General features: G+C 54.8%; 8 protein-coding genes across 8 annotated transcripts; 3 read left to right on the top strand and 5 right to left on the bottom strand.

Annotated features, from left to right (window-relative positions):
• Positions 1–986: 986 nt before the first annotated feature.
• On the bottom strand, positions 987–2,397 carry BDY24DRAFT_342291 (kinase-like domain-containing protein; the record flags this gene model as incomplete). Its single annotated transcript, XM_076637474.1, has 5 exons — positions 987–1,110; positions 1,215–1,444; positions 1,532–1,656; positions 1,762–2,053; positions 2,146–2,397. The coding sequence occupies 5 exons, from the start codon at positions 2,395–2,397 to the stop codon at positions 987–989; spliced, it is 1,023 nt and encodes a 340-aa protein (XP_076495113.1).
• Positions 2,398–4,901: 2,504 nt separating this feature from the next.
• Positions 4,902–5,919, bottom strand: LCL2 (Lcl2p). Its single transcript, XM_076641129.1, has 4 exons — positions 5,787–5,919; positions 5,623–5,698; positions 5,116–5,505; positions 4,902–4,962 (listed from the first exon to the last, which is right to left on the bottom strand). The coding sequence occupies exons 1-3, from the start codon at positions 5,875–5,877 to the stop codon at positions 5,376–5,378; spliced, it is 297 nt and encodes a 98-aa protein (XP_076495112.1). The 5' UTR covers positions 5,878–5,919; the 3' UTR covers positions 4,902–4,962; positions 5,116–5,375.
• Positions 5,920–6,163: 244 nt separating this feature from the next.
• BDY24DRAFT_442641 (ribonuclease H2 subunit C family protein) lies at positions 6,164–7,444 on the top strand (the record flags this gene model as incomplete). Its single annotated transcript, XM_076644702.1, has 3 exons — positions 6,164–7,217; positions 7,302–7,346; positions 7,421–7,444. The coding sequence occupies one exon, from the start codon at positions 6,164–6,166 to the stop codon at positions 7,184–7,186; it is 1,023 nt and encodes a 340-aa protein (XP_076495111.1). The 3' UTR covers positions 7,187–7,217; positions 7,302–7,346; positions 7,421–7,444.
• On the top strand, positions 7,303–10,641 carry BDY24DRAFT_371050 (Zn(II)2Cys6 transcription factor domain-containing protein; the record flags this gene model as incomplete). The annotated part of the gene is made up of 7 exons (XM_076638138.1): positions 7,303–7,346; positions 7,653–7,776; positions 7,816–7,845; positions 8,452–10,071; positions 10,164–10,187; positions 10,296–10,380; positions 10,442–10,641. 7 exons carry the CDS (start codon positions 7,303–7,305, stop codon positions 10,639–10,641), a joined length of 2,127 nt encoding a protein of 708 aa, XP_076495110.1.
• Positions 10,642–11,114: 473 nt separating this feature from the next.
• Positions 11,115–13,601, bottom strand: BDY24DRAFT_394028 (Metalloenzyme, LuxS/M16 peptidase-like protein). Its single transcript, XM_076641128.1, has 6 exons — positions 13,279–13,601; positions 12,671–12,792; positions 11,746–12,565; positions 11,592–11,669; positions 11,447–11,518; positions 11,115–11,353 (listed from the first exon to the last, which is right to left on the bottom strand). Exons 1-6 carry the CDS (start codon positions 13,492–13,494, stop codon positions 11,336–11,338), a joined length of 1,326 nt encoding a protein of 441 aa, XP_076495109.1. The 5' UTR covers positions 13,495–13,601; the 3' UTR covers positions 11,115–11,335.
• On the bottom strand, positions 13,496–16,529 carry BDY24DRAFT_394024 (uncharacterized protein). Its single transcript, XM_076641127.1, has 14 exons — positions 16,305–16,529; positions 16,138–16,203; positions 16,018–16,046; positions 15,762–15,840; positions 15,475–15,631; positions 15,278–15,397; positions 15,057–15,163; positions 14,814–14,921; positions 14,599–14,733; positions 14,443–14,498; positions 14,246–14,362; positions 14,056–14,162; positions 13,934–13,989; positions 13,496–13,818 (listed from the first exon to the last, which is right to left on the bottom strand). The coding sequence occupies exons 1-14, from the start codon at positions 16,476–16,478 to the stop codon at positions 13,732–13,734; spliced, it is 1,398 nt and encodes a 465-aa protein (XP_076495108.1). The 5' UTR covers positions 16,479–16,529; the 3' UTR covers positions 13,496–13,731.
• A 1,650-nt stretch (positions 16,530–18,179) lies between these two features.
• Positions 18,180–22,137, top strand: BDY24DRAFT_394020 (serine/threonine-protein kinase). Its single transcript, XM_076641126.1, has 11 exons — positions 18,180–18,339; positions 18,470–18,800; positions 19,180–19,276; positions 19,595–19,648; positions 19,905–20,016; positions 20,089–20,119; positions 20,208–20,309; positions 20,410–20,721; positions 20,819–21,002; positions 21,081–21,678; positions 21,763–22,137. The coding sequence occupies exons 1-11, from the start codon at positions 18,315–18,317 to the stop codon at positions 21,807–21,809; spliced, it is 1,893 nt and encodes a 630-aa protein (XP_076495107.1). The 5' UTR covers positions 18,180–18,314; the 3' UTR covers positions 21,810–22,137.
• A 272-nt stretch (positions 22,138–22,409) lies between these two features.
• On the bottom strand, positions 22,410–25,888 carry ORC4 (origin recognition complex subunit 4). Its single transcript, XM_076641125.1, has 7 exons — positions 24,452–25,888; positions 24,167–24,379; positions 23,939–24,092; positions 23,355–23,821; positions 23,151–23,271; positions 22,844–23,010; positions 22,410–22,739 (listed from the first exon to the last, which is right to left on the bottom strand). The coding sequence occupies exons 1-7, from the start codon at positions 25,694–25,696 to the stop codon at positions 22,530–22,532; spliced, it is 2,577 nt and encodes an 858-aa protein (XP_076495106.1). The 5' UTR covers positions 25,697–25,888; the 3' UTR covers positions 22,410–22,529.
• Between the last annotated feature and the right edge of the window lie 13 nt (positions 25,889–25,901).

The following is a 25,901-nucleotide window of genomic DNA, read 5'->3' as shown; positions in this document are numbered from 1 at the left end:
GGTCGGAGCGGAATTGATCTTCAGACGTCGATGGGAAGGGGAAAAGGAAAAATGAAAGGAGGGTGAGAGCGCTGCGTGGGCTTGATCTATGATCTTCCTCGCGAAATACCGACTGAGCTCTTTCTTACCTCAGGATACTTGCGCAGGAATAAAGTCCTGAGGAAGGCGAAGGAAAGAGAGTCGACAACATCGTTCGATCGTCGAGTCAAGTCGCGTCGCGTCTGCTGCAGGCAAGCTCGCACCTTTCGCTTTCGGTCTCCGACCAAGGAGACCGAGTCCAAACAAGATTCCACTGAGTTGATGATTTGATGCTCATCCGATGTCACGAAGGAATCTCAAGCTCGAGGCTTGAGCCTTGCCTGAGCGTCGGAGTTCCCGCTCTCCACTTCGTTTCAACTCTTTGTTTCGGCCTTTCTTTCTCCTCCTCTCAGAGATGGATCCAAACGAGAGCCATGTATTCGACAGAGAGTGCGTCAAGAAGAAAGGGAAAGATGTGGCGGTACGAGAACGAAGACGAAAGAGCGGGAGACGAGCGTGATGTCGAGCGTGAAAAAGGACGGAAGAGAAAGCTACGAGGTGGACGAAGTCACGAAGAGATGCTAGGATGTGTGTGTGTGTAAGGTACTTGTTGAAGGGGGTTGGAAGCGAGATGGATTTGAATGGTAGGCGAAACAAGGGAAAGGAAGCAAAACGAAGGAGACGTGCAAAACGAAGGAGCGAATGCTCGAGGAAACAAGCAGAAGGAGTGTCCATAAAAGCGTCAGAGAAAGGGGGCGAGTGTTCATAAGTAAGGAGACAAGTGATCTATGTGGATGTGTCTATGGAAACTCTGAGAAAGAAAGAGAGAAGATGGGTGGGCATGTGCGTCGTCGCAGTCGTCGAGAAGCTGACAGATAGGACAAAGATGCAAACGAGCGAGTGAGCTTGAGCCGAACGAGGTAGACTACTCGAAGAAAGGCAGGAAGGAGGAAACGAGCTAACCTTGTTCACCAACCCCAAACCATCGCAATCCACTTCGCCAGATCGGCCTTCTTCCTCTCGGACAGCTTGATGAACGGATGGAGGATGAGATCCCTCGGATACGGACGCGCCTCCCCAGATCGAACGAGACTACATGAAAGAAGCGAAGTAAGGAAAACGAGGGAACAGTCAGCGGTGATTCATCGACTTCGACGAGATCTCGACGCGACGAAAAAGAAGACATCGGGACTCACCAAAGCCTCATAAAGTCCTTCACTCCGTCGCTCCATTCCGCTCTGTCATCATCGACGAGTTGAGGCGTCGGTTGGTTGACGATGAAGTTGAGAAGGTCGAACTGTCCGACGAGAGGAGGTTCTCCTTCGGGAGGGAAGGGGAATCGATTGTTGGCGACTTCGAGGAGGGAGACTCCGAGGGACCAGACGTCCGAGGTAATGGAGTAGTTGTTTCCCAGGATCCTTTCGGGCTGAAAAGTGGGACAAAGGGAGTCGAGTCAACTTCGTGAGACGAGAAGAAGGCGGGCGGAGGGGACAGAAAGAGACGCGGGACGAACAGCCATGTAGAACGACGTTCCAGTGAAGGTTTCGGCGACGGATTGGACGAGCTCCCCAGAGACTCCGAAATCGCAGATCTTGAACTGTCCTTGACGAGTAACGAGGATGTTCGAAGGCTTGATGTCTAGTCGTCGAGAAAAGGGAGACGCGACGATCAGCACTCGAACCGTCGAAGCGTCTCCTTTCCTTCTCGGTCTACAAGAGACGGGAAGCATGAAACATGACTTACCTCGATGGATAATCTTCCTCTCGTGCAGGTAATCTAACCCTCTCAGCACAGCAGCTGCGATCCTTCCCAGCACCCTCTCCGAATGCCTCAGATCCCTCTCCCTGCTCTCCTTCACCACCGCATCCAAACTCTTCCCTTCGCAGAACTCCATGAGCATTCCGATCATCGAGTCTCCGTCAGTGAGGAAGGATCCGTAGTGGTCGACGATGTAGGGCGAGTCGCAGGTCGAAAGGAACTGAAGTTCTCGGAGGATTTGACGATGAATGTTGGGATTGGGGGATGCAGGTACGAGCTGTTGGTTTGAAAGAAGGAAGAAGGATTAATGAGACAAAAATCAGCTTCGAGAAGGACGGTTGATGAGAGAGAAAAGAAAGAGAGACGAACCTTCTTCGCCATCACCTTCCCCGTGTGTCGATTCTTCACCAACGAGACCGCTCCTCCCGCTCCTTCTCCCAGATACCTCAACTCCTCCAGATCGCTCGGGTCGAACGCCAACGGCTCAGCAGGCTCTACCGTCTCTTCAGCCTTCTCCTCCCAAACACCCGAGCTCCTCTGCGACGTAGGACTTCCTCCCGCTGACGGCGTCGCGTCTCCTCTCCCTCCTCCTGCTGGTCCGTCCAGCCTAGGCGACGGCATCGGCGATGCTCTCAGGTTGATGCTCGAGATGGCTGTCCTCAGGTCGTCTGCCATCGACCTCTCGGATCCTCCAGCAGCATGTAACGACGGTCGTCCATCTCCTCCTGGGTAGACCGTCCGATCTTGCTGACCGTGGTCGTAGACGGCTCCGATTCCTCCGTACGCTCCGTAGGATCCAGCGTCCGAGTCCATCGAGAGAGGTCGAACGGTCTTGTCGTCTTCCCCGAAGATGTCGTACTCCGACGAGCGATAGGGACCTGGGTTGGTTGGGAAGAGGGAGGAGGAGTCGATGCGAGGAGGAGGTGGTGGCGGTGGAGGAGGAGCTGAGCTGCCGACGTGTAGGGACAGGGATGGGCCTCTTGGACGTCCAGAAGAAGGTGGTGTAGGTGCTGGGGCGAGAGAGGAAGAGGAGGTAGATGCTGCTGTTGAGGAGGAAGAGCTGTAGGGGTTGGCGAGATGGAGGGAGGGTTTGTGAGATGGTGCTGGGACGACGTTGACGCTGAGAGGAGCTGGGTGGGAACCACAGTCGTCTCCATTCGATCCTCCTCCTCCTCCAAAAGAGAGTCCAGGAAGCTTAGGTCTCGATCCTACAGACGAGAAAGCTGGACGAGACGACGACGGTGCTGGGGATCCCCCAAGTGTTGGTTGAGGACTCGCTCGCCGCGACGAGGAAGCAAAGGAGGAAGATGCAAAATTGTTGGGAGTTGAGGAAGAAGAGGAGCCGTTGAAGTTGAGTCCTGGAAGGGCTGGCCGACGAGGAGGAGGAGCTGAGCCTTGGGCTGAGAAGTGAGGAGCGGGAGGAGGAGGAGGTGGGGGAGGAGGAGCTCTGATGGCTGATCCTGAAGCTGAAGTCCAGCCTCCTTCGCCTGCTTGGTCGACGTTGATACCAGGGACCTGTGAAAACAAAGAGGAGAGATAGAGTGGTCAGATTTCTGAGACGAAGATAGATCTTGGAAGATAGGAAGATGAGAGCGAGGAGGTGAAGTCGAAAGTTGGTCCCTCCCGAAATCAGGTCATCTCCCAAATCGGATGACTCTCGAGCTGCTTCTACAATTAGAGGACGAGGTCGTCTAGAAGGCTGAGCATAGCTCGAGGTGAAAATCTAAGGTGTGGGCTGGAAGGGAGGAGGTCTGACGAGCCATCGAGTCATCTCTCCCTTCGTCTCGAGGAAGGTCGACTGAATGACCGAGGAGAACCGAGCTCGCTCTCCTCCTTCGAGGCCCTTCCCGCTCTCTGCCTCAGCCTACAGGGTGCTGGTAGTGTCTACTAGGAGAAAGGATCACAACTCTCGAGAATCTAGGCTCGGGAGCTTTGTAAAATCCTGGAGACCAAGCAGAGCTGACGGTCCGACACCTCCCTCCCTTCCTTCCTTCTGCTCCCGTTGACTCTCGCTACGTCTCTCGAGCTAGCTTTTCCTGCGAGGTATCCCTCCGCCGTCTAAGGACGACTCCCAAGTCATACACGACCCTCGTTGAGCTCTCTCTCTCTCTCTTCCAACGAAGAGCTCGTCCTTCCTTCCCCTCCCCTCTCAGCTCTCTCCATCTCACACGTTCCTCCTTCCCTCTCTCTCTCGCTCTCTACACCTCCACGGACCCCCAAGAGAGAGAGGATTCAAACACTCACGTTTCCTTTGGGTATTCCTACAGCCAAACCCAGTTTTGGTCTCTCCCTCGCTCCTCCAGGGGTAGGTCGTATCGATCCTGAAGACGAAGAGTTGGAAGGACCCGTAGGTCGTCGAGGAGGAGGAGCTGCCATTTGCTTTTTGAAAGCCTCCGTTTGCTGTAAAGATCTACGCGCTGCTGCTGGCTGGGTTGGGTTGTAGGCGGAAAGGTAACGGGAAAGGAAAAGGAACGGGTGAAAAAGTGGGCTGGCGGAAGATGGTGGTTTGAGGGGGGGCGACGAGGGCGAGCAAGGGGTTCGAAGTTCGGAGAGGGGCGGGGTCGAAGTAAGATTTCGATTCAGTTTTTACGTAACTGAGCAAGGGGGAAGCAAGTCCTTCTTAGAGGGAAGCTCGTGAGAAGCTGAGCTGAAACCTGAGGGGGATCGACGTTTCAGGGGGTCGAGGGGAAAACCAGCCCATTGAGCGAGACTTCTCCCCTCGACCTCCCTCCTTTCAAACCAGAACGACGCAGAAATCGAGGAAACATACACCATATCTTTACAAATTCCACGGCTTCCAAGGGTGTACGATTGATAGGCTGTACAAGGCAAGGAGCGAGAACACGCGAAGGAACGACGTCGTCAGAAACGAGACCAGACGAAACGCGAGCTCACCTGCCTAGCCCTCCTCCCCTGCAGCACTGTTACGTCTACCGAAGAGGTTCGAAAGCCAGAGCGAAGATGTAATACCGAGTGTAGGGACGAAGAGATCTGCTGGAAGGGGAAACGCGTCGCAGAAACGAGAAATGCGCGTCAGCTTCAGACTCAAAGGTCGACGAGCTGGCGATGGACGACGGCAGCTGAAGAAGAGACGAATGGTCGAAGAAGAAAAAGTGAACTCACCCTAGTGAGATGAAGCTCTTGGAACGAACTCCTCCGAGCGGGGAGGACGAGGACGAGGACGAGCTGGAAAGAGAAAGAGCGAGACTCAAAGTCAGCTCTTAATCCCACAACGAGGAACCATTCTTCGATTGATCGCTGAGCCATCGCAGAGCGGAAAGGAGGCACAGGTCAGTGAGAGAACGCGTCTCATGTTATGTAGAAAGAAGAGAGACATACGAGATATGAGTGGTGTTCGAGGAATGTAGTCGGAGGGAAGGAAGGAGAGGGGGAGGTGAGCTCGAACGAAGCTCAGCCTTCACCCTTCTCTCCCTTTCTATCTCTCCAGCGAAACCATGTTGACGGTCTCACTCAGTTAACCCAGAGAGCTTCTGCTTTCGCACTCCAGCACAGTCCACAAGCGAAAGAACATCTCCATCGTCGAGCTCACCAGCTTCGAAACCCATCCCATCCCCTCAGTCCGCGTCGACAGCCTGCCCTCACCACCTCCCCATCGCTCTCTTCCTCACCTCCTCGCACCCCTTCTCCGGAGGACCTCGCTGACAGACGAACGAAGCGTCGTGCTGAGCTTCTCCGGGAGCCAAGGGAAGGAAGCATTTCCTATCCTCTCTGTTCGTTCGTTGAATTGAAAGAGAAAAAGAAAGCAAGACGACGGAGGGAGGGAGCGATCAGGCTTCCAACGAAAGATGGAGAACGCCGAAAAGAATAGTTGAAAAGGAAACGAACGGGTAGGGACATGGGCAGTGAGAAGGATATTCCACACAGGCGAACGACTGAGGGCAGAGGTACTGGTTGCAAGGGACTGAAAGGAAGGCGAACAAGGAAGGAAGGAAGGGGAGAAAGGGTGAGCTCGAGCGAGAAGGAGCGATGTCAATGAACGTTCTACTGACTCTCTTTCTGAGCCTGCCACCCTCGATTCCTCGAAGCGTCGGCCTGCTGTTGTTGTTGCTGCTGCTGCTGCTGATGCTGCTGGTTGAACATGTTTCCAAAGTTGAACTGAGCGAAGGCGGAGAGGGGGAGGAGAAGAAGGACGAGGAGGAGGAGGAGGGAGGAGAGTCGTGGCAGTTGAGTCGTCCGAGACATGGTGGTTCCAGAGAAGGTTGATGAGCTGGTGGGAGAGAGAGGGAAGAGATGAAGATTGGGTGGGTTCCGGAGTGATGGTTGGGAGGGAGAGAAGGAAAGTTGAGCTTCGCGTCGCGAAAACGCGACCTCCCTTCCTCTCTCTCTCTCTCTCTCCCAACTCCTTCCTTCTCCCTTTTCTCAAGCCATGTCAACTCCCACGCACCTCATCCTACAGAGCGAACCTACCTCTTCTCCTCAACTGCACCTTCTCCCCTTCCACACTCCCTTCTCTGGCCCTGCTCCAATCTCAACCTACTTCCTCCCTCGTTCCCCGCCCGACACGCGAGAATCCGCTCTCCCAGGCTCAACCCTCCTCCTCAGCGCTTTTCGAGGACGACAGCTCGTAGGACAGAAGCTAGAGGTCCCCTCGGGGTACGAAGGAGTCGTTCTGAGCGTTCCAGAGAAGAAGAGGGCTGTAAAGACGGAGCAGGAGGAGGAGGAGGGAGGAAGGAGGAGGAGGAGTGAGCTCGTGAAGCAGCGGGAGGAGGTCGAGGAGGAAGAAGCGAAGGAGGAGGCTGAAGAGGGAGGAAGGAGGGTTAGTCCTAGGAAGAGGAAGGTTGTAGATAGGTTCGGAGGTCTGCCTGCTTCGTCGTCGTCGTCCAAGAAACCAGCAGGAGGAGCAAAGGTCGCAAAGAAGTTCCGGATCGACTCGGATTCAGAGGAGGAAGAGGAGGACGAGGTCGCTCAAGTTTCCGCCTCTACTGCTACACCCTCAGCACCTCTCGTATCCATCCCCACTCCCCTCTCACCCCTCCCAACCCTCACCTCAACCACCCTCACCACCACCATCTCCTCCTCCTCAGCTTCAACTCCTCTCCCAACAACCATCGCCTCGCCTCCTCCCTCGCCTCCTCTCCAACTCGTCAACGACAGAGCCTCAAGATCCCCTTCCCCTGCTCCTCTTTCACCCACCTCCCAACCTCAACCCGAACCTACCACCGTCGACGAAGAACAAGTAGACACCGACGCGGACATGCTCCTCCCACCTCCTCCTCCAGCTCGAGAGCTCAAAGTCGTCTCGACCTTTGGAACCGACGGCATCGTCCTCTGGAGTGCGGACGATCCGGTCGACGAAGGGAGGGACGAGTACTTTAGGTGTTTGGGGAAGGGTGGGTGGATGGAGTTGGCGGAGGTGTTGCATCAGGAGGAGGAGGAGGAGGAGGAGTAGACGAGGCGAGGGCTGAAGTTGGGGGTTTTGGGTGAGCTCGACGTTTCCTTCCTTCGTTTTGATCTCGTGTTGCTCGCGTCGTTCTTAAGATCTGACGTACTCCTCTACACTCCAGCATGCTATCTTTTTTTCCTTGTGCTCGTTTATTTTGCATCTTTCTGTGAGCTCGCCTTTCCTCCCTCTCCCTCTCTCCCCCTCGCCTGACCCCTTCCCTCCTCTCTTCCTCCTCGACAGATCGATTTGTCTCTCTCTCCCACTCTCCTACTATCATCCTGTGGAATTTAATTTCGACTGAAATGGGATGCTTCTGCTCGCTCGTCCGATCTCATCTCGACGAGAAAGAGAACGCGGAGCCGAGGCGAACGAAAGGCGGTGAGTGTCATCTTCTCTCTCTTCCTTCTCTTCCTTCCCTGTATCTACAGTAGAGCTCATTTATCTCCTTCGACCTTCCCTTCTCTCATCGTAGATATCTTGCAACTCCCCTGAGAATCCTTCTGAAGGGAGAGGGCCTGGACCCGAAGAACCAACGAGTCAAACAAAGCCCCGACGCGACTTCCTTTCCTCCTTCGGATCTTGGAGTGCGACAGAGCGTCCGTTCAGGTTTTTCGCTCGTTTCTTCTTCGCTGTAGAGGCTGAGATTTCTCGAGCTCGCAGCAGATGTGAGTGCAGAGGTGTTGTGGCTGGGCGTCATCCTTCATTTCTCAGAGTGACAGACTGGGAGATGGTGAAGGAGAGGAAAAAAAGGGGGAGGGTCAAACGAAACACATGTTAAATCAGCGGACCTCGCTCACACTCTTTTCCTTTTCTTCTTTCTTGGCTGGGATGTCAGACATGCTCCTTTCTTCCTTCTTCGTCGAGGGAGAGGTAAGGAGAAGAGGGAGAGGGAGAGAGAGGAAGAGGAGGGGCGGGGAGGGACGACGGCAGAAGCGAGACTCACTCTTCTGTCTTTCCTCCTCGGCGAATATTCCGGGGAACTCTTACCAAGACTCGCGTGGATCGACGAAGGATTCGCTTACGAAAGAGGGAGCCCGAAATGTGAGGGAGAGAGGCAGTGAGGAGGAGGAGGAGTTTGACCTCCAACTCAATTCGAACCTCCCCTCCTCCTTCCCTCTTCCTCCCTTCCTTCTTCTTTCTTCTTTCACGTCTTCTTCTCGTCCTTTTCTTCTCGATTGACATCCAATAACGGTACGGTACATCAACTTCTCAGTCCCTCTTCTTCTTCTTCTCGCGATCTGACTGTTAAATTTGCTCTTGCTTTCGTGCAGACTTCCCACGAACGACGACTCTCGCTCTCGACTCCACTCCTGACCTCCCCTGCCTCCCTCCCTCTCTCCTCCTCTTCCCTCTCCATGTGCACGCGAGACGACGACTTCTCTTCCCCTTCTCATCCCCATCCTCTCCACTATCAGCATCCTACGACTTTCCAACCTCAACCTCAACGACAGATTCTTCTCGCTACTAATAGTACTCCTCATCGACGACCCTCCCTCTCGTACCTCTTCCCTCAACACCAACAGCACGCCCAACCTCCTCCTCTCCTCTCAGGAGCAGCGACGAACCTCCAATCCTCCTCCGCTTACTCTCATCATCATCAGCTCTCCCTCGGTTCGTCAACAGGAGGAGGATACGAGTACGCTCTCAGCTCGGACAGGACGGGAGGGTTGGGCGTGACTTTCGATTCAGAGGAGTCGTCGGCAGGATTCGACGACGAGGGAGCGGGAGAAGAAGACCCAAACTCGCTTCCTTGGAGAGGAGACTACTCGGATCTTGGAAGGAGAAGTGGAGCAGCTGGGGTCTGGGAGGGATGCGATCCTTCGTCGTCGTTTAGGCAGGACGGAGACGAGTTCGACGACGACGGTCACTCGAGAGGAGGGAACTGGAACGGAACCGCCTACTCCTCCTCGTCGTCGCATCAGCTCGTTCAGGATCCCTTAGACCCTCCTCGCCAGTCGTCATCTCTCCCACTCAACTACGGTGGCAGCTACGACTACGCGTCCAACCCGTCCTTCACGTCTTCGTCGTCGAACGGTTCTTTCCCATCCTCGACTCCCATCCCTTTCCAACAACAACAACAGCAACACCCTTCCTCCTCGTTCGATCCCTACTCCAACGCTAACCCTCCCCTTCCTCCTCGATCCTTCTCCTACGACGGCTACGGTCCCTCCTCCTCCTCCTACCTCCAACGACCAAGTCTCCCAGCCCGCTCCACGACTCACGCTCCCGCCTACCTGGCTCCTCCTCCTCCCGTCCTGTCAACTTCCCTCCTCCCTCCTCCTTCCTTCACCCATGAGAACCATCAACATCGACCCAATCACCAACGACAGGACTCCTTCGAACAACCCAACCTCGCTCCTCTCCTCTCTCCCTCCTCCAACTCATCCTTCTCCTCTCGATCCGTCACGACCACCTCAACCGTCTTCTCCACTCCCAACACTTCCTACGGCAAGATGAACCTCAATGGATCGATGCCTCCTCATTCCCCAACCCTCTATCAACCTCAGGAAGGACTCGTCGGGTACTTGCAGGACGCGTCGACCGTCGAACGAGGACTGCTCCTTTCGTTCGAGCACGCTCCTCAGGAGGACGAGCACGGACAGGACGAGTTCTACCTTGGGCTCGATTCGGATGAGGAAATGGAAGGCGGGTTGGTCGATGTGAACACCCTGCTGGTTGGAAACGAGGGAGGATCGTCGTCGTCGTCGTCGTCGTCGTCGTCGAAGAGGAAGGCTGAGGAGGAGGCTGGGGAGGAGGAGGGTGGGAAGACTGAGGGGAACGGGAAGGAGAGAGGAGGGGAGAAGGTTGAGGAGGGAGGAGGACCGGTGGTGATCTTGACCAAGGCTGGGAAACCACGCAAGAAGAAAGGGAAGGCCATCGTTGCTTGTGAGGTGAGTTGATTTTCGTTGACGCTCACGTTTTCCCTTGATCGCTCTTTAATACGTGCTGATCTAATCATGAATCGTGTGATCTGCTCCCACAGGAATGTCGAAGGCTCAAGATGCGAGTGAGTTCGAGCTCTCGTCCCGTTCGACTTGAGAAGCGTCGAGGACTTCCTCTCTCGAGCGATCGATCGGTTGACTCTCTTTCCCGTCTCTTCGTTTTAACTCGACAGTGCGACAACAAAGTCCCCTGCTCCTCCTGCATCGGCCGAGGATGTCCCTCCATCTGCCCTCACGGAACTCTCGCCAACCTCAAAGGTACGCACGCGTCTCTCTTTCTCCTCGTTCGCTCTCCTGACGCCCCCTCCCTTCTTTTCAGGCAAACGTCTCGTCCTCAGCGACACCGTCTCTCTCCACGCTCGAATCACCGCTCTCGAAACCGCCCTCGCCATCAGCTTCGCCAAAGAACATCCCTCGTGGTCGGGCAAGAAGTCGAAGGCAACGTCGCCGGTCGAGAGGATCCACCCTCTCCTCGTCAAGGAGGCTCTCGTTGCGGAGACGGATTCGAAGGCTAGGTAGATCTTTGGTCGAAGTTGTCTCTGCTTTCTCGTTCTCGCTCGTTTGATCCCTTCTCGTTTCATTTCTTCCTACCCTTCGATTTCTCCGTCTCTCTCCACTTCCCCTCCGGTGCAGGCACGGACCTGTCTTATCCCGTTCCCCAATACATTAGCCTCGTCCTTTCGATTTGTTTCTCATCACGACCTTTCTCGGACACCCTCTCATCTAGTTCTTTTTCTCCCTTCCCGTTTCACGACACCAACGCACCTCACACACACGACCTCCTCTCTCGTCCTCCTCCTTGCCTTCGTTGTCTTTCTGTACCCGTCCTCCCTCACGCCTATCTCCTCCTATCAGCACACCCTCGCACCATGCTCATCTTTGCTTATCTCCCCTTCCTGTTGAAACACTCTCGATCCTACTCCTACACGCTCTAAAACCTTGTTGGACTCCTTTTTCCTCGTCTTTCTCGTTCTCTTACAATTAGCCCTTACTCTAAAATGAACTCTTCTTGTAAGAATCAAAGTCCGACAATTTCTAAGGTAGAAAGCAAATGCAACGAAAAACTGATATATCCCCCCTCCTCCTCCTCCTGCCCTCACACCCTACCCTGCAAACCAAAACGAACCGAAAAAGCGAAACTCGGACGCGACTCGATTTCTCCCTCTCCTCCCTCGTCGTCCATTTTTTAAGTAGCCTCGATTAGAGCGAGAATTCAGAGTCCGACCTCATCCTGTTGAGAGAAGAAATGATGGCGAAGGGAGGGTCAGTTCGAGTTCGGGGGAGAGGGGAGAGGAGGAGAGGGAAAGAAGGTAGAGAGACGAACAGCGTAAGCCATCTGTCCTAGACGAGCGACCGAGACAACCGAAGGCTTCGACTTGATGAGCTCAGCGAGGACCTGAAGGGGAAGAGAGGAGTCAGCTGCGGTGTTGGGAGGGGCAAGAAGGGAAAAGGCGACGAAAAGAACGAACTTTGGTGACGGCCTGAGGAGTGAGAGCGTCCAGCGACTTGAGGGTGTCCTCACACGAAGGGATGTCCTTTCCGAAGACCTGAGAGAATGAGACATGGAGACAGAAGTCAGACGACCCTCTTTCGAACGAGGAAGAGAAGAAAAACTCGACTCACCTGCGAAGCCAAAGCCTCTCGAACTCCATCCGCCGTCTCCCACTTCTGAGCGACCTCCAACTTGGCCTGCCCAACGGCCCTCTTCAACGACGCAGCGTCCACCTTCAAGGCCTTCATAGCCTTCACAACCTCCCCAGCAGCCGACGACAACCTCTTGCTTCCCTCAGCGGTAACCTCAACGACCAGCAATCCAGCGTCCGAGTAAGGAGCGACGAAGGCCGAAGCCTTGGTTCCCTCTCCAACGATATCGGCGGCATCCTTGAGCGGCGACGACGACGACCACTTGAGGGAGGAGGTGAAAGTTCCGAGGAGGTAGGGGAGGATGAGGTGTTCGGGTTTGGGGGAGGAGGAGATAGGGTAGGCGATGACGAAAGTGGGCTCGACCTCAGGAAGGGAGTGCAGGTCCAACGCGATCCTCTTCTCTCCACCGAAGTAGACCTTGGTCTTCTCCGACCCCTTCTCAGCCGCCTTCCCATCGAGCTTGTCCTGATCCAGAGCCTCGGCCAGAACGTGCTTGACGAGGTTCTCGAGCTTCTCCTGCGAGAGACCGGTTCCGACGATTCCAATCTCTCGCTTGAGAGCTGAAGCCCAGAGCTCCCGAACGTCGAGGATCCCAACGGGCTCGTCCTTGGAAGCGTAGAGGGAGGATCCGAGCCCGGATCGGAAGGAGAGCTTGTGAGCCTCCTCGAAGGCGTGGACGGAAGGAAGGTTGTTGGCGGCGAGGGTTTCGAGAGCGACGGTGTTGATGGTGGATTCGTGGAGTTCGTGGTTGAGGTGTCGAGCGGTCAGGGCGGAAGTGAGGAGTTGGAGGACGGTTTTCCTACAAGAAAGACACAAAGAAGAGAGTCAGAAAGGTAATTTCGGACGCGTCTAGAGAGACGAGAAGGGCAGGAGAGGAGAGAGAGGGAAGAATCGGAGGACTCACTCGTCTCCCTTGAGGCACTCGGCGGTGAGGAGGAGGTGCTCTCGGGTGAGAGTAGCAGAGAGAGTAGCACCAATGTGCTCGGCTTCTCGGACGGTAGCGAGAGCAGAGGAGTGGGCGTTGCTCTGGAGTTTGAAGAGAACAAAAGATGGGCAAACGTCAGCTTCGAGCTTTCGAGGGCAGGAGCGAGGAAGTGAAGGAGGGGAGGGGAGAGTGCGCTGTAGAGACATGACGGAAAAACTCTCGTAGAATCGAGCCATGTCTACGACCTCCTATGAGCTTGTAGAGTCCCGTAGATCTGATTCCGAGACTCTAGTAGTAAAAGAAGAGAGCGGAGAGCGAGCGGAACTTCTCCCACTCCCTCCCTTTTGAGCTCAACCTCGCCCCAACTCTCCCTCCTTCTCTCCCTCCCCCAGAAACATCCGAGCACCTCTGCTTCAGTCCCAGACTAAAGAAAGCCCCAGTCCATCCAAGGGCGCCCCCCTTTGACCTTTTGACCTCCCAACGATCTCTGCTTCCAAGCTCGCTCTTCCTCGTCCATCTTTTTGACCTCGCTCCTCCCTTTGCTCTCCTCCCCTCTCCTCCCTTCTCAACCCAGACATACGACTCACCTTGAAAGCAAAGTTCTTCAACACAGCAGCGACTCCAGCCTTGGACTCGTATCTTGAACCAGCCTTGAGGACGAGCGAGATCGAGGAGGTGTATCCTCCGTGGTCGTGGGAGACGACTCGAAGAGTGGGAGTCAACTGGTTGATCGAAAGGGAAGCAGCTCGAGTGAGACTGGCAGCCGTAGAGGGAGACCGACGAGGAAGGACGGAGGGGAGCATAGTGGGAGAGAAGGAGGAGGGAGGAGGAGGCAGGGAGAGAGAGAAGGAGGAGGAGGAGGGAGAAGTCGGATGGACGTTTGGAGGAGAACGAGTTGAGGAGAGAAGTTGGGCGCAAGCGGATTGGCTCGTGAACGAAAAACGCGTCGTCGAAATAAGGGAAGAAGGTTTTCAGGTCTTGCTTCAGGTTGATCTCGTTCTGCTTGGATCGATGAGGCAGAAGATATAGATCGAAAGTAGCTACTCCTTCAAAGCAGCCTGGTGAACCCGATCCTTCTCCTCCTCCTTCAGCCTCTCGGCTTCGTCCTTGTCTTCTTGTTCGCAGACCTGCAGGGAGGTCAAGAAAGAGGACCCGAAAGGTAGTCAGCTTCAACTGAACTCGATGTGGAGCCTCGAGGGAGAGATAAAAAAAGGCGAGAGAAGAAGAGACGAGACGACGCACCTCGACGTCCAGAGGGAAGTTCAAGATCGCAGCGACTCCAGTAAGTTGATCGAGTTCTAGAGGAGACAAGAATCAGGTCAGTATCGTTACTGTAGAAGAAGAAGAACGAAAGATATGCTCACGCTTCCCACTCTCGTGCATGCTCGAAAAGATCAAAGCCTCTCCTCCCTTCGACCGCACGTCGTCCACGAGAGCGACGTAACGTTTCCTCTGAACAACATCACTCGATCTGGAGTGAGAGAAGAGGGAAGTGAGCGTATATGGTCAGCTTGCGCTTGGAAGAAAGCGAGAGAGAGACACGCTCGTGCTCACCGGAAAAGAGCGTCACTGATCAACAGCGTTCCGACAGCTCCTCGATCCACAGCCAGAGCGACGTGGTCGGGACCGTACCAAGCTCGAAGCTCATCGGATCCAAGCATCTTGTGGAACCTGGGACGGAAGGAAGAAAGGAGGATAGTTCAGCTCTGGTTCGAAAAGGGAGAAGAGGAGGAGGAGGCGACGCGACTCACTTCTCAAGCATCATTCCCTCCCTCGCATATTTCGTTCCAGATAACAGGGCGGCGACCTAACGGAAATAATAACGGAAAGAACGATGAAACGTCAGAGACTCTTCATGAAGCGTCCTCGCACTGAGAACGAAGCGGGAAGGCTCGAATCGAACTCACCTCCGGACTCCTCAAAGCTTCGACCAGCGCGTGAACGTGACTCGTCGAGGTATGAACTCGAACCCATTTGGTCCGACTTTGCATCAGAGGCTTGTTGCTTGTTCGAACAGCCTCAGCAAAGATATAGTCGAAGACCTGAAGGAGAGAAGCAGAGGGAAGACGCATCAGCCTCGACGAGCAAACGACGACGACGAGGGAGGGAAGGAGGGACGAACTCCGTCTTTGGTAAATCCAGGAGAAGCGAGGACGATGGCTTTTAAGGTGGTGAAGGGGAGGTGGCGGAGGACGGCGTCGTAAAGAGTTTTGTAGAATCGATCCAGAGCCTGCGAGACGGAGGGAACGGAGACGAGAACGGGAGAGCATCAGTATTTCGAGCACGATATGAGATCCAAAGAACGTCGTGAGGACAGCTATACGTTCTGGAGGCTGAGGCATAGAAGTATCGAGTGGAGACTGACCTTCTCGTGAACACCAGACGCTCCCTTCCTCTTCCTCGGAACGGGGACGTCTATCCGTTGTCGAACGATCGTCATGTGCTCTGTCAGAAGGCAGACCGTCGCCACACCTACAGCAGTCAAGATTGAAGAGCAGAGTAGTTGTCAGTCGAGAAGTTAAAGTGACGCCTTCGTGTCGTGTCGAAGAGACGAGGATTAACGAGACGAAGAGGAAAAGAACGCACCTTCTCCACACACGATAGCACCGATCTCGGCTCCTCTCCCATCCGCCGTAGCATCCTCTATACGAGCTAACGCTACCGAATCCCATCCATCCTCCTTCCAGAGATCGAAGTCGCGGTTGGCTGGTCGGGGAGAGAGGAGAGGTCAGGTTCGGAGACGCGAGCGAGCGAGCTGTGTTGAGACTGAAGGGAGAACTCACCTTCCAAATCTAGCGTGTGATAAGCTCCATTCCTGACGTGAGCGTTCTCTCTTGTCACTGGGCCAGAGATGTGAAGGGTCGAAGTTGCTTCCGGAGGGAGAGTCGAGGCGTTGAAGGAGGTGGTGGCAGGAGCTGGAAGAGGTGGACCGTAGACAGTCTGTACGAAGAGAAACACCGTGATAGTAAGCGATGAGAACAACAGAGAAAATGGTGTAGAAGAAACAGAGCTCGAGGCGAGGTGGGCTGAAAGGGGAGGGAGGAGGGAGGAGGGAGGAGGTGAAGCTGACCTTGACGACTTTGACGGTAAGAAGGGTTCGAACACGAGAGGACTCGACGGATCCGGTTGCGGACTCGGTCTTGACCCCTCTGTAATCGAGAAGAAGAACAAGGTAAGTGTCAGCAGGAGTCGAAAACGGACGAGAGAGGGGAGTGGGGGAGAGGTGTTGAGCTTCGAGCTCTTCCTCCTCCCCCCCTCTCTCGCTGCTCTTCTCTTCGCAGCTCAGAATTGAGACAGCTGCGACTTGAGGAGGAAGAAGAGCTCACCGTATCGTAGTCGCTCGAACCTCGTCTCCCTGCAGAGAAGATGCGAAACAAGAAGGAAGAGAAGTCAGAGCGAGCTCACCAACCGTCCCCTTCCTCTTCCAAAAGTCGCTCTTTACTCACCACGGCGATCAAATTGTAAATGTGCCACATATCCTCGTCGTCCTCTGGACGCAGTTTGACGTATCCCTGGGTTCAGAGAGGGCAGCAAGGTGAAGAAAGAGGGAAAGCATGACGTCAGGAAAGGAGGAAGGAGGAGGAAGGAGGACGAGGGGAGTCCAGAAGCTCACAGAGCCGTCCTTCTCGATTTGTTTCTTGATGAGCTTCATAGTGAGCTCGAGGGGGTTAAGTAGACCTAGTCTGAGAGTGCGGCGGTGAGAAGAGTGGATTTCTCGCTTTGGAAAGGTCGGCGTTGAAGGCAAAAGTACTCGATGAGGAACAGAGCTCTTTCCCTTTGAAACCATCACAGTCTTTGAGGTTCGTTCTCTGCGGCCTCAAACTCGTCTCTGGTACCCAAACTTCACCGAATCAATGTTGGATCGCCACGAAGTGTTTAGACATTGGCGAAACGGAGGTGAAGACTCGTAGGCGGGGCGGAGAGGGAGGAAGAGGGATCGGAAGCGTTCGTGAGCTCGACTCTCTTCGTCCAGGGCGTTGCGAGCCATCGTTCGAAGTTCTGCCTGCCTCTCGGAGCTAAAAGCATTCGATGTTCTGCTATTACGACATAGCTGCTCTCTGAGTCTACATCTTGGTACACTTTCTCCCATTTCTTCCATTGTCAAACCTGTCCTCTCTCCTCCTCACCTTGCCGTGTCGCGGGCTCCTCGAGCTCCGGCAGCCCTGTTTCTACGATGAGAAGCTGATGGAAGAGAGACACGAATACAATCTAGGGCACGTTCCGATGCTGATCCTCGTCTCTGGAGACAGGAAGAGCGTCGCCGCTGATCGCGTTCTCAAACGTCCATCGCCAGCGAGTCTCCATTCTCCGCCCTACGGCAAGTGCTCGTGCCCAGTTCACGCTCAAACTCTCCGAAGTCTTCGACTCTCCGACTACTATGTTTAGAGACTCGGTCTCCGTCCCTCCATTCGACTTCGAGCTCAAAGTCGACGCCGACGCGCCTTCGGAAGTCTCGAGGCTGAGGAGCTCCCTCCCATATCCCTTCCACCGACCTAAGACAGAGTCTATACAGCACAGCTCGGTACACAGGTCTATGAGCAGATTTGTCGAGGGACCATACGCAAAGGAACACGATCTCAGGACGCGGGCGCGTCGATGATTCGCGATGCACCACGGCTCTGTGTCGTCGCCCCCTCGCTTTGTCTTACATCCACAGCATTTCTGCAGATCTCTTTAAGTAACTCGGTTGAACGCTTTTAGTTCTACGCACTCAAAAGTGCTGCAGCCTCGAACTCGTCGCGAACGAGCGTTTTTTTCAGTCATCTCTCTCCATCTCAGCCTCTCTCGACGACTGGAAACGCAGCTCGAGGACAGCAGAATCCAACCTTCCTCGTACTACTGATGGCCTCCTCTGCTGAGTCTTTCCACACTCAGCCGCAGGCTCTGGAAGGTCGAGAACGGTTGTTGACTCGAAGTGGTGGTGTTGTTTGGTTCTGTTCTTAATTGCCTGCCTCTCCTTCTCCGCTCTTCTTCTCCTCCTACAGACTTTGCTCCGTTGATACTTCCTCTGATTCCCCAGCCGCAACATGTGGTTTTTGACCAGCTTTGAAGGAGGCGAAGGGGCAGTCAAAACTTAGGCAACGGCGAGGGGAGATCGAACGCGTCGAAGGAGGGGGGGGGGAGGAGCAGATGGGAGGGTTACGTCTCTCGCTCTTCTTTTCAGGTCGAGCAGGTTTTCTCGAGGTGGCTCTGAGAGATCCGCTGAGAGGGAATGCCTCCTCCCCAAAAAATCTTCGTTGGTGCCATGAAAGAAGAGGGCGGAGAGTCGGATCGAATTCGAGAGGCGAACGTCAGCTCGGAAGGGACCTGCTCTCCCTCGCCCCTGAAGGAACATTTTCTTTCTCCTCTGGACCCAACGAGCGTCCTAGACCGTTCTTCCCTCTCTCGCCTGTTTTGCCTCTCTTCCCTGAAAAAAATCCCACCAGATTCCCGACGTCATTTTCCGGACTCAAACTGAATCCCCTCCTCCTCTCCTCCTCGCCTCCCAACCAACTCTTCCCCTTCTCGCCCTCCCCCTCTTCCTTTCCCGTCCAACTCTCCTCGTCATATCGCAACCCCTGAATCCCTTCCTCTCCTCCCCCTTGGATTCCTCCTCGTTCTCCCTTCCTTTCCCTTAACGAGAATGCCAGTTATGGACGCTTTCAAGAGTTAGTGCTCTCGTTCTTCCCTTTGCTCGCCTCCCACCTCTCCCGCTCAGTCATCCATCCTGTTTGTATACGAACGCAAGCTCGTTGCTGACATCTCTTCTTCCTCTTCTTACTCGTTCTTTGTATCCAGACCTCATTCGCCACGGCAAGAACGCCAAAGAGACGACCTCTCCTACGACTCAGGCCTCTTCTGGTCATCACTCCTCCCCTTCCTCCTCCTCCTCAACTCGATCCTACCCTCCCACTTCTTCCTCGACAGCCCACGCTCCCTCTACTTCTCAGCAGCAGCACGATCGAAGGAAAGCTCAAGAAGCCGCTCACCAGAAGGAGGAGGCTCAGAAGAAGGAAGCTCAGTACCAGAAGGAAGCTCAGGAGATTGTCGATGAGGAGAAGAGGAGCAAGGACAAGATGCCAGTCTACGAAGGGCTCGAAGGGTTCGATCTTGTAGAGAAGATGGGAGAGTGAGTACTACCTTCCTATCTTCTATATCCTCTCGTTTGGTTTCTCGTCGGATAGGCAGAGGAGGAACGGGGAGGGACAGAAGGGAGAGCTTGGGGATGGGTAGGACGGACTTGGACGAGTGGGCGAGAGAAGCTTTCGCACCTCGTCATCCGGTCTTCGGACCCCATCTTCTCCTGCTTCCCTTCCCTCTACTCTTTCTGGAGAGGTCGAAGGTTTATCCGCACACTTCGATCTATATCCCCATCTCCTCCGAAGAGAAACTCTCTCGCTTGGACGATCTCTACATCGCTTTGAAGCTGGGGAGGCTCCCAAGCCCTCCCTCCCTTCTCCCTCTGATCGCTGACGTGTCTTCTCTGCTTGTTTTTCTCTCTTTTTCAGCGGAGCCTTCTCGAATGTCTACAAGGCTATCGACAGGAAGACAGGTCTCAAGGTCGCAGTCAAGGTCGTCCGTAAATACGAGCTCAACCAGTCTCAGGTCAGTTCGAGCCCTCTCTCTCCCCTTCGATCTCCCTCGTCTGTCGACCTTTCCCTCAGCCCTGCGCGTCTGTGCTCGGGCGATAGAACCTCGATTCCCTAGAATCTTTCCCTCTCTTTTCTCCTCTCCACTCCATCGACACACACCATAGCTTTTACCTACCAAGGTCCTTGATCAGTCCGCTGACAAACCTCCTTCTCTGACCTCTCTCCCTCCTTCCTCCCAATCCTTTCTACCTTACTCCTCTTTTTTCCTACCTACTCTTGCTTTGCCTTTCTTCCTTTCCCTTCTGTACCTTTTTCTTTCTTTCGGGAGTAGAACGGCGACAAGCACCTGAACCCGAACTTCAAAAAGAGGCCCAGGGTGACGGAGGCGAGTTCGCCTTCCTCCTTTCTCCTGCCCTCCACCGACTCAACAGCTTCGTGCTCGCGTCTTGGACTGGTATTTCCTGGAACCACAAACGTTCTGACCTCCTTCTTTGCTCTCTTTTTTGCTGTCCCTCCCCGTTCTCTTGTCTCTTCTTGTCCCTTTCTCCCTCCCTCGATCTTCGTTCTTTCGTACTCTGTCCCTCCTCCTTCGCTATCCTTCCCTTTCGTTTCTTCCGCCTCTCCATTCTTCACTCCAACAGCGCGCCAACATCCTCAAGGAGGTCCAGATCATGCGAGGAACGGATCACCCATCTATCGTCAAGCTGGTCAGCTTCTCCGAGTCGAACGAGCACTATTTCCTGGTTCTCGAACGTGAGTCGATCTCCAGCTCTGCCTCTCCTTCTAATCTTCTCGAGCTGACTTCTTTCCATGTTTATTCTGCAGTCATGGAGGGAGGAGAGCTCTTCCATCAAATGTTCGCCTTGCTTCGCGTCTCCTCTCCCGATCAAAAGGTCCCTTTCGCTGACGCGTTTCTCCTCTCTTCCTCCCTTTGTTTCCAACAGCGTCAAGCTCACCTACTTCAGTGAACCCCTGTCAAGGCATGTCATCCTCCAGGTTGCTCACGGAATTCGATACCTGCACGAGGAGCGAGGAGTTGTTCATCGGTTCGTTCTCTCGTCGCCCTCTTTCGTCCCTTCAACTCTCCGTCGATCCAACCTTTTCCTCTCTTCTCTCGCCTTTTCCTCTCTTCTCTCACCTCTGCAGAGACATCAAGCCCGAAAACATCCTCTTCGAGCGAATCCCCATCGTTCCTGCGTCGCGGCCGATCCACCGTCAATACGACGAGGAGAAGGAGGACGAGGGAGAGTTCCAGATTGGAATCGGAGGAGGAGGAATCGGACGAGTCAAGATCGCCGACTTTGGTCTCTCGAAGGTCGTTTGGGCTGAGGATACCGCTACTCCCTGTGGAACCGTCGGATACACTGCTCCTGAGATCGTCAAGGACGAGAGGTATTCGAAGAGCGTCGACATGTGGGCTCTCGGCTGCGTTCTCTACACTCTTCTCTGTGGTTTCCCGTGAGTCCTTCGTTCCTCTTTCTCGACCTGCCTCGAGCTCCCGAGCTCTTGACGAAGTAGTTGAGCTGACTTTCGTTCCATTCGTCTTCTCCTTCAGTCCATTCTACGATGAGTCGATCGCCGTCTTGACCGAGAAGGTTGCTCGAGGTTACTACACCTTCCTCTCGCCGTGGTGGGACGACATCTCTGGATCAGCCAAGGACCTCATCACTCATCTCCTCTGCGTCGATCCCGCTCAACGATACACCATCGACGAGTTCCTCGCTCACCCTTGGTGCAACGTTCGTCCCTCCCTCCTTTCCTTCGTTCTCGAGCTCGAGCTGACCTTCCTCCCTTCCTCCTCGTCTGCTATCCTACAGGAACAACCTCCTCCCCAGTCCGTTGCTCCTCAACACATCGAGCACCTCCAACCTCCTTCCACAGCACCCATGCCTCTCGACTCTCCCCTCCTTCAGTCCGTTCGAGGAACAGGAAACCGAGAAGGTCGTTCGCCAGGAGTCGCGTCCCTCAAGGAGGCCTTCGACATCACCTACGCCGTCCACCGAATGGAGGAGGAGGGAGCTCGTCGTCGTGCCTACAACGGACCCGGAGGAGCCGGAACTCGAGGTTTCCTTGGAGGACTCAACGAGGACGACGAGGAAGCCGAGGACGAGCACGAGGTCGAGGACGCCCGAGTCAAGCACGGAGACGCTGCTGCCGATACCATCCAACAAAGGCAACAGCAACACCAACCTGCTGCTGCTCAGGCACCACCGCAGGCTTACCAGGGAAGCGGAGGAGCGGACAGGAAGCAGGCTGAGGCGGCTCTGTACGACGGGAGGGCTGGACAGAGGGATCGAGGAGGAGGAGCTGGACAGAGAGGAAGGCAGGGAGGATTCGAATTGGATCTGGGTCAGGCTACCCTGTTGGGAAGGAGGACGAAGAAGCCTAGTCCTTTGGCGCAGGGAGGAAACAACGGTGAGTTTCTCGACGCGTCTCTCTTCTCGTCTTTCGTCTTCGCTCTCGCTGACCCCCCTTTCTCTTTTTGGACTTCCTCCCCAGTCTCCCAAACCCCACCCATCGACCCTGGATCGCCTATGCGAGTCTAAACGTCCCCTTCTCCCCTCTTCGTTCACACGTCTCGTCGCCTCAATCTGGACTCGACCTTCTTCCCTTCTTCTATTGCTAGCACCACATCGCTTCGCTTTCCCGTTATACACCTCTTCCTAGCTTCTCATCATTAGTCCCGACCTCTTAGTCTCTCTCACTCTGTTATCGATCTACATCTCTCTTGTACGCTTTGTGACTTGACTCCACTCGGCGTCTCTGCCTTTTTTCGTTTACGTCGTTACTTCGTTCGACCGTTTCCCTTTCTCGCGTTCCTTTCCTTCTGATCTTTGATAGCTTTCCAATATTGAGATTGCTCGCTGATCTGAAGATTCCGAAGCTGCGGAAAGCTTGAGAGTTGTGAGAAGCAGAGGGAAACGGCGAGTGGCAGGTCGGGAGGAGGGTAGAACGAAGCGTTGCTGAGCCCGATGGGAGGAGTATGGCAATCAGTTTTTCTCGGGGAGCGCGGAGTCTCAAAACAGGAGAGAGAGGGAGGAGATTGGCTCTCCAATCAACCGCGACGCGTCGCTCCTCTTCATTTCGCTGTTCCTCTCCAGCTCCCAGCTGAGATGCTCGAGAAATCCCTTTCCTCTGTGATTGAAAGACAGCAAAAACGTGACATAAATGAAAGCAAAGCTGCAGCAACGTCTACCACAAGAAAAAGAGCAAAACGTAAAGACACAAGACGCGACTCTTCTCCCCTCTCCCTCTTCCTTCCCGACTCACACATCCCACTTCTTCCCCCAAGCCGAAAGCTGAGTCATCACGCCTCTTCCACCCTCTCCTCGGAAGAACTCGACGATATCGAAGGCAGGAACCGCACAGCGATGCTTCACAAAGTCCATTCCCGAGGTCGACATGGTTGAGAAAGCGAGGTTGGTTGTTGAGGAGGAAGGGAAGATGAGCGAGGTCGAGATGAGTTGGTTGAAAGCCTATAAATTGAACGAAACGGAAAGGGATTAAACCGGGAGAGGGTCAGAATCAACTCCGAGACGCGTCGGTCGTTCGTCGAGGAGAAGAAGCGGAGTCGACTCACCTCTCGCATGATCCCTCTCGAGAACCTAGGCTTCCCCGATCCAACGAGTTTGGCTTTAGCGAACTCTCCGTAGGTGAAGAAGATGTGCTCGAAGTTGAACTCGATGATGCCTCGTTCTCCGAGATCTTTGACGGAGGCGAGGACGGCGAGGGAGGGTGGACTGAGACCTGAGAGAGCAACGAGAGGGACAGGCGAGAGGAAGAGGTCAGTTCTGTACTATCGAACGAAGATAATCGAAAAAATGGTTCGAGGAAAGCGAGATCCGAGACGAGATGGGAGGAAGAGAGCAAAGAGAAGTCGAACGAACCTGCGAGCTTCCTCATGTCCTTTCCCCACCCAGGTCCTTCAGCTTGCTCGGCGAGGGAAGCGATGATTCGAGAGGACGTGAGAAGAGGTTGGTTCGGTGACAGTTCGATCATCGGTCGGATCTGTAGAAGGAAAAGAGAACGAATCGAGAAGTCAGTCCTCGCCGACGCGTCTCGAACTCAACCGAGATCGGTTCGTTACTCACAAAAATCTTCAAAACAGCCCTCACATCGCTGCTCATCCAACTCAACCTCTCCATCCCCTTCTTAACCTCCTCATCCTCCAACACCTTCCCAACCGAACTCCTCCACAGACCTCGCCACTCGCCCAAACCCTCCTCTCCTTCCTCACCAACCTCCTCCTCCTCCCAGGTCTCCCAAGGAACCAACGCCCTCCCAACCACACCAACCCACTTCGGGACCTCTTCCTTCTCTTCCTCCTCCTCCTCTTCCTCCTCTCCCTCGATGGGATGACGGAGGTTCGAGACCGTTCCAGATCGATCTCCGTGCATCGGTGAGGAGATCCTGATGATTCGGTGGGAAAAACGAGATTTGACTCGCTTTTCGAGGAGATGGAGAGTGTCGACTCGGGAGGTGAGGCCAACGACGGCTACTCCTCGAGAGGAGAGGGTCGTGGTGGAGAGGGTTGGGCGTATGGATTGGACGACGTCGACTGGAGGAAGGGCGAGAGGGCGAAGGAGGGAGGAGTCAGCTCTGGGAGGCCGCTCACGAGGGACGAGAGGCAGATGTGCATGTAAAACATGTGTAGAGAGTAGAAGTAAACACTCACGGAGACAGTAGAGCAGCATCTGCCTCCCTCCTCTTCCGAACCCAGCGAAGAGGTCGAACTCCTCGAGAACGATGACGATGGCTTTCTTGGAGGGAGCAGTGAGGATGGCGAGAAGATGAGATGGGAGAGTGGTGATCTGAAGGACTTCCTTGGGCTGTTGAGACGAGATGCAAGACGAAGAAGGTCAGCTTCGACGCGTCGATTCGTTCGAGGGTCGGAGGAACTCACCTCTCCTCCATCGCCTTCTCCTTCGACAGCGTCCTCAGCAGCACCGTCATCCTTATCGAAACCCTCAGCTCCAACTTGCCTCCCGATCTCTCGAATAGCAGCTCTGTCGTCCGTCTGAATGAGAGCTGAGAGTCGGATGACGATGGGAGGAGGAGCGCTTGGTGTCGACGAGGAAGAGGACGCGGCGATGGTTTCGAGAGCTTTGTTGAGGACCTGTAGAACGAAAAGAGAAGAAGCGAGATCAGCGATGATCTCTCCAGATGACGACTATGGACCGCCGCTCACCGTTGTCTTCCCACCTCCTCTCACACCCTGAATCAAACAACTGTTTCCTTCTCCTCGTTCAACCGTCCCTCTCAACAGCTCAACCAGCGTCTTGACTCCCTCCTCGTTCTCCTCCGCAGGTACCTCCAGTGCTGACGGAGCGACGAAGGCTTTGGCCTTTCCCTTGCCTTTGGGATCGGGTTTGGGAGGAGCAGGAGCTGGTGGTGCTGGAGGGAGAGGAGGGACACGACCCGTGAGGTGAGCGAGGACGAGAGCTTTGGTTTTGGGTAGGTGGGCGAGGAGATGAGGTTCGAGGGTAGGTTGCAGTGATAGATAGGACGAGGAAGGGAGAGGTTGTTGATGCAAAGGTTGCCAGTCCATCTCCTCGGGTTGTTGTTGATCGTCCATCGTCGGTGGTTTCTCGACCTCGAGCTCATCGTCCTCGTCCTCCTTCCCCTTCTCGAGCCCTAGTGCTGCCTCAACGTCCTTCTCGTCCCCAGCAGCTCCTCCCTCCTCCTCCTCTTCCTCGTCGTCGCCATCTCCCCATCTTCCAACGCCCCTCTTCCTCTTCTCGTCCAACCTCCCAACTACGGCCCTCCCGTTCCTCAACCTGAACTGAGCGTCGGGATCGAGCAGACCTTGCTTCTTCAGGATCTCCAAGCCCGAGTCGAATCCTTTGGAAGGAAGTTCTTCTGCTGGAGCCGTAGCGATTTCCCATCCGACCCATCCTACAGGTTTCCGAGGTGAGGTCGAGGAGGAAGGCGACGGGGAGCGAGAGATTCTCGAAGGACGAGCTCCTCCTCTTTTACGAGACGAGGAAGGAGCAGGGTGGGCATCTTCCTTCTTGGCTCGTTTGGAGGGAGTGGTAGCAGCAGGGATAGGAGTAGGTTTCTTGGCTGGGGAGGAGGAGTTTCGAGTGGTTCGGGTGGTGGTAGATGGAGGAGGAGCAGGAGGAGGGAGCTCGACCTTCTTCTTTCGTGGAGAAGACCTCTTGAGTGGACTCGACGAAGCTGCTGCTGTTGATCTGGTTCTCGAAGGACCTGCTTGCTTGGACGCGCTCAGTCTGGTATTCCTAGGGGAGCTGGTGGAAGGTTGTGGGTCCTGTTGAGCTCGAGTGTCGGTCGTCTTTCGCTTCTTCTTGAGAGGAGAGAGAAGCATCGGATCCTCCTCTTCTTGTCGAGAACCAGAGGGAGACGAGGAAGAGGTCGGGTCCATGATGAGGACAGAGGAAGGAGAAGAGATCGGACGAGAACGGGAGATGGCCATCGAGCGGCCAGCGGGAAGGGGGGAGGGGGAGGAAAGAAGGAAGGAAGGGAGGTGTTGTCGTGGTTGAGTTGATCTTGAGCTCTCGGGACGCGTCAACTTTGAAGGCAAACCAGCTGTCCGCGATATATGATTTCCAAAAAAAATTACGCGAAAAGGCCATGGCTGTGGTCTGTGCTCAAAATGTCGAGGCGAACGCGATACACAA

The sequence above is a fragment of the Mrakia frigida genome, assembly GCF_051309035.1.
Source record: "Mrakia frigida strain ATCC 22029 unplaced genomic scaffold BDY24scaffold_22, whole genome shotgun sequence".
NCBI lineage: Eukaryota > Fungi > Basidiomycota > Tremellomycetes > Cystofilobasidiales > Mrakiaceae > Mrakia > Mrakia frigida.
This window is presented reverse-complemented; position numbering and strand designations above follow the sequence as displayed.

Bases quoted from the DNA above. Each gene is read 5' to 3' on its own strand.
- LCL2 (XM_076641129.1), bottom strand. From the start codon at position 5,877: ATGTTCAACCAGCAGCATCAGCAGCAGCAGCAGCAACAACAACAGCAG. The intron at 5,699-5,786 runs GTCAGTAGAACG...CCTTCCTTTCAG, and splicing joins GTGGCAGGCTCAGAAAGAGA to TCCCTTGCAACCAGTACCTC. The intron at 5,506-5,622 runs GTTCGTTTCCTT...ACGAACGAACAG, and splicing joins CACTGCCCATGTCCCTACCC to AGAGGATAGGAAATGCTTCC.
- BDY24DRAFT_394028 (XM_076641128.1), bottom strand. From the start codon at position 13,494: ATGCTCCCCTCCGTCCTTCCTCGTCGGTCTCCCTCTACGGCTGCCAGT. The intron at 12,793-13,278 runs GTGAGTCGTATG...TTCAAACTCCAG, and splicing joins TGAAGAACTTTGCTTTCAAG to AGCAACGCCCACTCCTCTGC. The intron at 12,566-12,670 runs GTGAGTCCTCCG...TCTTTCTTGTAG, and splicing joins GAGTGCCTCAAGGGAGACGA to GAAAACCGTCCTCCAACTCC.
- BDY24DRAFT_394024 (XM_076641127.1), bottom strand. From the start codon at position 16,478: ATGGTTTCAAAGGGAAAGAGCTCTGTTCCTCATCGAGTACTTTTGCCT. The intron at 15,841-16,017 runs GTGAGCTCTTCT...TCTCGATTACAG, and splicing joins GTTCGAGCGACTACGATACG to AGGGGTCAAGACCGAGTCCG. The intron at 14,922-15,056 runs GTCAGTCTCCAC...TCCGTCTCGCAG, and splicing joins CGTCTGGTGTTCACGAGAAG to GCTCTGGATCGATTCTACAA.
- BDY24DRAFT_394020 (XM_076641126.1), top strand. From the start codon at position 18,315: ATGCCAGTTATGGACGCTTTCAAGA. The intron at 18,340-18,469 runs GTTAGTGCTCTC...CTTTGTATCCAG, and splicing joins AGTTATGGACGCTTTCAAGA to ACCTCATTCGCCACGGCAAG. The intron at 21,003-21,080 runs GTTCGTCCCTCC...GCTATCCTACAG, and splicing joins TCGCTCACCCTTGGTGCAAC to GAACAACCTCCTCCCCAGTC.
- ORC4 (XM_076641125.1), bottom strand. From the start codon at position 25,696: ATGGCCATCTCCCGTTCTCGTCCGATCTCTTCTCCTTCCTCTGTCCTC. The intron at 24,380-24,451 runs GTGAGCGGCGGT...TTCGTTCTACAG, and splicing joins GAGGAGGTGGGAAGACAACG to GTCCTCAACAAAGCTCTCGA. The intron at 24,093-24,166 runs GTGAGTTCCTCC...TCGTCTCAACAG, and splicing joins GAGAAGGCGATGGAGGAGAG to CCCAAGGAAGTCCTTCAGAT.